The 7,630-nt window shown below is 42.8% G+C and overlaps 1 protein-coding gene across 1 annotated transcript in view; it reads left to right on the top strand.

Moving 5' to 3' along the window:
- The window catches only part of LOC140995065 (forkhead box protein B1-like), a 948-nt gene extending 324 nt beyond the window's left edge, over window positions 1-624 (top strand). Inside the window, exon 1 of the mRNA XM_073464965.1 lies at window positions 1-624. This exon is cut by the window's left edge and continues 324 nt beyond it. Coding sequence (XP_073321066.1) covers window positions 1-624 — 624 coding nt within the window.
- Window positions 625-7,630: the final 7,006 nt, after the last annotated feature.

Consider the following 7,630-nt stretch of genomic DNA (forward strand, 5'->3'; position numbering starts at 1 on the left):
TTTAAGGTGGGCGGCATGCAGGCCACGGACCCGCTGGCGCCCAGCAAACCGCACGACGCCGCGCACTACCTGCAGCAGCAGGCCAAGCTGCGGCTCAGCGCGCTGCACGCCGCCGCGCACCTCCCGCAGATGCCGGCCGGATACAACCTGAGCCCGGTGTCGCAGCCGTCCAGCTTCAAACACCCGTTCGCCATCGAGAACATCATCGCCAGAGAGTACAAGATGCCGGGCGGGCTGGCGGCCTTCTCCACCTCCGGGTACCCGCTGCACAACCAGCTGACCCCGGCCTGGCCGCACATGTACGGCTCCGGGATGATGGACACGGCGGCTCCCATCTCCATGGCCACCAGCGACTACTCGGCCTACGGGATGCCGCTCAAGTCGCTCTGCCACGGCGGACAGACGCTGCCCGCCATCCCGGTGCCCATCAAACCCACGCCCACCTCGATGGCGGGCCTGCCGGGGCTGCCCACGCACATCCCGGCCTTCCTCGCGAACTCTCCGCAGTCTCTGAGCCCCACCTCCCCGCAGACCGCCACCGGGCAGAGCAGCCCGGCCGCGCCCGGAGAGGCGCTGTCCTCCGCGGCCTCCGCGGCGCTGCAGTCCGCGGTGGCGGTGCACTGACGGACCCGACTCTTTTTCTAAAAACTCTTCAAAAAGAAAAACTTTGACTCCAAAGCGGCGGCTCGTCTCCAGGACGCAGAGCGCGCGCACGTGAGGATGCGCGTGAATTATTCGGATTTGTGTTGTTTTTTTGTGCTGAAAAGAAAAATAATGTTTCATCATCATGTAAAGAATCAGCAGGTTGACCTCTGACCTCCGCTCACACCTGCACCCGTCACACACACATCACACACACACACATCACACACACACACAACACACATCACACACACACACACACACACATCTTCATCTGAACGAAACTAAAATCATTTTTTATTCCGGGTTTATTTTGTCCTCCACATTCCTTCACACTGACTCTTGGTTCCGGGTCAGCTGTGTGGTGACAGATGATCCGGGTCAGCTGTGTGGTGACAGATGATCCGGGTCTTTTGTGTCCGGAGCCTTTTCTTCTGCAGATTAATGACTTTAAGATTTCTCTCGCTTCACTTCGGAACCTCTGCTGGTTTTTCTTTTCTGCTCCTGAAACAAAAGTTAAAACCCCCAAAAAAGGAAGTTCATTAATAAACGTGAAGAGGAAAATCTTCATAAACAACCAAATAATCCGTTTTGTCCCGTTTACACTGTTTTTTTTATAATAGCTGCACAGATGAGATGAGAGAAACTTAAATCATATATTTATGTCAGAGGAGATATTGGACCATGAATGAAACGATCTGCTGTCTCTGACGCACTTTTTAAATATGAACTCTAGATGTTTTTTATTCTGAAGCCTGCTGGTTTCATTTAAAGTCTTTTTCCTTTAAAGAAAAAAAAGCTGTGCGATGACCTGCTGTGTGTGTTTGTCCTGCTGCATGCTCCTCCGTCTGAAAACCACAAGAACTCAGTGTTTGTAAAAAAAGACAAAAAGAAAAAGGCTGAAGCATCAAGCATGAACATGACCAGCGGGCTTTTTATTCCCCGCGCTCTGTCTGCTCATCCACATCCATTAAAAACCTTCCTGGGAAAAATACACAAAAAGAGGCCTGTTATTCACCTGCACACACACACACACACACACACACACACACACACACACACGTATTTTGAGGTCAGTCTGTTAAAATCTCTTGAATTTCCAGTTTTCAGTTTCTGCTTAAAAAACAATTTTCAGAAATTATTAAGAGTTTTTTAAAATGTGGAGAGAAAATCAAACGTGTGATGAAATATTGATCAGATGTGGAGAGAAATGAGGAAACGTTGATTTAAACAACAGATTTAATTTTTTAAACGTGTATTCATGAATCATTTTCACTCTTTTCATCCTGTCAGGCGTCGCTCAGGCGACTCTGTGACGACGATGTTTAAATTAATTTATCTTCCAGCTGTTGGAGGATTTTCTCAACATGCAGAAACAAGTTATGAATCTAAATCCTGCAGCTGGAAAATCCCCAAAAACTGAGCAGATTTTCAGTGACAGTAAAATATTTGACATTAAATAATCAGTAAGTTTGTAAACGTGTTTTAATCTGTTACAGCAGAAACATTTAACACAAAGAAACTTAATATCTGAACAAACATCAACATACAAACAATTTAAATATGAATTCTGTATTTCTGTGTTTTGCAGTGAGATTTTAACGCTTCATGATGACATCATTAATAAATGTTAAATTTATAGTTAATTAAATTTAGTTTATCGTTGTTTGACTTTCAAATGTTTTATAAAACATTTATTAAACATGTTTATTGTAAATTTGCAACTGTTGTTTATTAATGTTCCCTTTGTTTATTAAATAACTTATAACTCATTTCATTGCAGTCGGATAACTTTAAAGTTTGATTTATTATAATTTTACCATTTATTAACGATGTTATTGAATGTTGTCGGTCTTTATCCGTCCTCAGGTGTGGAAAAGTTCGGCTCTGTGAACGTTTTGCACAAATTAAATGAAAAACTCTCAAAATAAATATTGAAGAAATATTAAATAAACATTTAAATCAACTGAACGACAGTCAAATATTAATTACATCATTAATAATCATCAGAATAATACAATTAGTGTCGCGACGGTACGAGAACCATATCGTGTCACTGTAAACCGTTTTATATTATTATTATTACTATTATTATCATTATTATTATCATTATTATTGTTATTGTTATTATTATTATTGTTGTTATTGTTGTTACTATCAGCTACAGTGACACTGATGAGAATGAAAACTGAATTTCTTTCGTTGAACACTTTATTATAATCCACTGAATGTTTCCTCCTCACAGACATGAAACTATAAAAACTATAAACTGATATTTATCAGAACTTTGACCCGGCAGAGTTAAATTCTGTTTGTAATTAAACGTTACGGTACAGACTGTGGTTCCTTTAAAACATCGCACTGCTGCGACTCTGAATATGATTGACAGTAAAACACTTGTATGAAACAACATGATTCATATTTGTATTTGAGGGATATTTTAAATGCAGTACTTTTACTTGTAACGCAGTACTTTCACAGTGTGGTATTAAGGTATTTGTTCTTCACTTGAGTATTTCCACTTACTGTATCCAACAGTCATACTGGAGTGAAAGTGAAGATAATGTATTTAAATATTACTCCCACCCATATGAAAAGTACTCCAGTAAAAGTCTTAAAGTATCTGATATTAAATGTACTTAAGTATCAAAAGTAAAAGTAAAAGTAAATACATATATTTACACAAACAATTATTGGATCTGATATTCAGCATGTTTATGATCCGAATGTTTTTTGTTTGTTTTTTAATCTGATGTCGATAAATTAATTTTAAAATGTTCTAATCTGACTCTGATGCAGCAGGTAATCTGTAAAGTAACTAGTAACTTATAAAATAAGTGGAGTGGAAGTATAAAGAAGCAGAAAATGGAGTACCTCAAAATTGTACTTAATTACTGTACTTGAATAAAAGTACTGAGTTACATTCTATCTCTGGACATCTGTATGAATACTAAAACTAAAAGTTTAAATGGTAAAACACATAAAAACTTTATTATAAATAATAATAATAATAATAATAATAATAATAATAATAATAATAATAAATCTGTATTTTTATTTCTCTGATAATTCTGATTATGTTAATTATTCCCCTTCTTGCTCTCTGATTGGCTGCAGTGTAACCAATCACAAAGCTTTGGCAGGATGACAGACAGGCTGTAAAATTTAAAGTCTGGTCTTCAAATACTCAGATAAAGTACAAGTACCTCAAAACTGGAACTACAGTACTTGAGTAAAAGTACTTAGTTACTTTCCAGCACTGTGACGGCAGAATGAAGAGCAGATCTGATTCTCATGAGTGATTCACACAGTTCGTTCGACTGTAGATGTCTGTAGGTTACTGACGGCGACCTTTGACCTCCGTCCCCTCACAGTTAAAGGTTAAAGGAGGTAAACTCGACTCTCGGACGTCAGCGCGTCTCTGATAGCGTCAGATTTCTCTGCTGGCGCGTCGGCTCGGTTTAATCGACTCTCGGCTGCAGTTTCTCTAAACGCTGAAAGAGGACAGACGGCTCTTCTGGAGGGAGAAAAGCTCGTCTGAAGAGCTTTTTCTTCTGCCGAGTGACGGAGGTCTGGTGTGTAAACACTGGCCGGTTTGTGGAGAGCGCTGAATTAGCAGCAGGCAGCGTCTGGGCGGCCGTAAGGGATTAGCCAGTTAACACTTCCCTGGTGCCAAACACAATTGTGCGCCGTCAGTGTGTATAGGTCTTTGAGTGTGTTGCCGAGAGACGGCGACTGTTACCGTAAAAATGTCAGTTTCTGAACGCCCCCCACCTCCACCTCCACCCCTCCCTCCTGAGGTTTGTGACCACACACAAGTAAAACAAATGACATTTAAAGAGGAAAACTGTCGCCTGCTGTTGTTGACATTCCTGCTCAGAGAGGACGAAGAAAACGTCGAAGATTCTCCAGCAGAAGAAACATTTCTACATTTACTGAGGTTTAAAGAAACCACAGCCAATACACTGACGTGTGACAGTAAAGAGGATGAGGAGGAGTTAAAACAAGAGGTGAAGGAGTTGATGGAGGCTGAGGAGCGGGAGGAGGAGCAGGAGGACGAGGAGCAGGAGGAGCAGGACGAGGAGCAGGAGGAGCAGGAGGAGGAGGAGGAGCAGGAGGAGGAGCAGGAGGAGCAGGAGGAGGAGAAGAAAGCCTCCTGCAGCTGAGATTCACAATAAAGTCATAATCCTCCATTTTTTTTTCTTTCTGCAAAAACATTCAGTGCATTTACTTTCAGTCCTGTGTAGTGGTTGTTCTTGTGAGTGGCGGGGTCCGCCATCCCTGCACTGGCTTCAAATTCAAATACGTCAATAATAATCTGCCTCACTGTAACATTATTCAAGTCTAAAGTGAGAGGCTGTCATAAAACCCTTTAAAGCTCTTTATTAAAAACCTTCACTCGACTTAAATCTGAAAGAAATTATTTTATATAGAGCATTTAGAGACACCATTAAAGGAACAGTTCACCCAAAAATGTCTTCAGGTAAAGGTCAGGCTCAGCCATCATCTCCTCCTGATGATATAAAGTCAGGCTCAGTCATCATCTCCTCCTAAACAGCTGAAGCAGCTGGAGATGATTTAAACATCAGATGTCTCCACGCAGCTCGTCTGCTGTGATCACAGAGATCACCACCTGATCTGAGGAGACCAGATTTATTTACACCCTCGACCTGCCGTCGAGCTCGTTCACACACTTCAGACGGGGTGCATGCTAACATGTTAGCTCAGCAGCTACAGTGAGATTGTTTGCTAAATAACATCTTTTAAAGTTTCGGGGCTTCTGGAGACTCAGTTTGACGTTTCTTCAGTCTGGACGTCGATGTTTCACTTTTAAAGGGGATATTTTATGAGAAATGTGTAAAAAAAGGTTTAGACGTGAACTAATACCTTGTATTCTCTCTTTCTTCTTGGATACTGCAGATATCTTACAGGTTAAAGATCAACATGATGATTCATTTGGAGTCACCTGATCCAGTCTTCTCTCTCTCTTGTAGCTCTGTTTTTGGTCTCCACCAGCTCCTGAGGGACATATCTGTCTCTTTAGATGCTAAACGCTCCACTACGTGCGTTTTTACAGCTTTTTCTCTGAAAACGACCCAGAAAGTAAAATTATGTGCGAACAGATAAACAATGAGCTGAAACTCACTATAAAGCTCCATGAAGCCGAGACGAGCTGCACACTCAGGTGATGATTCTCCACCTGAGACACCAACACACTGACGTTTCTCATATAAAATATATAAAAATATCCATAAAGATGCTTTAAACACTGCGGAGTACTTTTCTTTAACCTTGAGCTTTCTGCACGGAAACATTTAAAAAGCAGCTGTGAAGCTTCGTAACGTCAACAACACGCCGTGATGTCACATTTTAGTTTCAGTCGAGTGACTCTGGACACGATTCAGGTCTGAATATCACAAACACAATTAGAGTTAAATATCAGCTGGATGTGCGGCGGCGGTGGCAGTGGCGGCGGCGGCGGCGGTGGCCCTCTCACTCGCCGTACGTTGGGCTGTAATTAATCACGAGTCCCTCGCTGCTGTTTGTGTTGGTTAATTAAAGACCTGAGGGAGAGGCGTGACAGCGAGGTGTCCCCGCATCTCCAACAAAACACTAATTAACAAACAGCTTCTGCAGCGAACAGGCGGCCCTGTGGAGAGAGATCAGACTGAGGAGGAGAACGACACGACGCAGAGAAGAAGAACACGAGAACAGCGATGATGATGACACGGCGGCGCACAGAGCGTCCCGCCCCCGCCCCGCCCCCGCCAGCCACGCGCCAACATGGCTTATTTACACTGACGGATGACTTCATGATGATGAAACGCAGTGAAAGATTTTCACCGTCGTCAATAAGACATGAAGAGTCAGAGCAGGAGGTGAGACTGAAGAGGACAGGAAGTGTCTTCAGAGTAATAATACATCTCAGGGAGCCTTTTAGCCTCTTTTAGCTCCTAGTTTTGTTTTTGCAGCACACTTCCTGTCTGATGAAGCCGCTGCTGCAGACAGACAGAGATCCTGCAGAGAAGACCAAAACACAGGAGAGAAAGAAGAAGAAACAAGAGGCGTGATGTGAAACACAGCAGTGAGGGAGTCGAGTGTGACGCGTCACGTGCACGTCAGTCAGCACTTTCTCAACAATAATGACGTCATAACAAGAAAAACACCTTCATCCACCGTCTCTGTTGAGTGTCGGTTGGTCTCGTCTGCTGCTTGGAGGGTGAAGAGCTGCAGGTCGTCTCTGATTTACAGACGAGTTCAGTTACTGTTGTTCTGCTTTGAGTTAGCTGCTAACTGCTGCTAGCTCATCAGCAGGTGAAGCATCAAACAGACGCTGACTCAGCTCTGGTACCTCCTTCACTGCCGGTGAAGAAATACAAATACTGTCCCACACGATGTGGCTGCATCTTGAAAACTGTATCGACAGACGGGTTAATGGATGACTGACTGACTGACTGGTACATTTCCAGCAGAGCAGAAGCTTCACAGCGAGCCGAACCACTTTACACATTCGAAAAAGTTTCATTCTGATTAAACTCATCACTTTATTTAACGTCCGTGTGAACAATTAATTCAGACTTTCTCATCAGAATGAAGAAATATTGTCTGATGTGTAACCTCAGCTGTGGACCCTCCACCCAGGCTGGTCCAGTTTTTATAGTCCACCACACGAGACCAATCACAGGTCTAACGCCTCGTTATATTTCTGCTTTTATTTGATTTATTTGTTGGTTTACAGACGACGTTTTCAGTTTCATCCTCTTCTTGTTAAACTCACCCTGTGAGGACACACGTCTGTTCAGAGTCGTGATGAGGTCACCACAATGAAAACTCAGCTCTGGAGGTCGGACTTCTGTATTTTGGTCGACGTTAAGACAAAGCAGCTGATAACATTTCTCTTTGGTCCTCATCACAGTGAAGAACAGAAGAAAACATGTTGATCTGGATATTGTGTTTGTGTCGTGATGTCTGAGAATCAGTCACCTGT

Source organism: Pagrus major, chromosome 4 (assembly GCF_040436345.1).
Source record: "Pagrus major chromosome 4, Pma_NU_1.0".
Taxonomy (NCBI): Eukaryota; Metazoa; Chordata; class Actinopteri; order Spariformes; family Sparidae; genus Pagrus; species Pagrus major.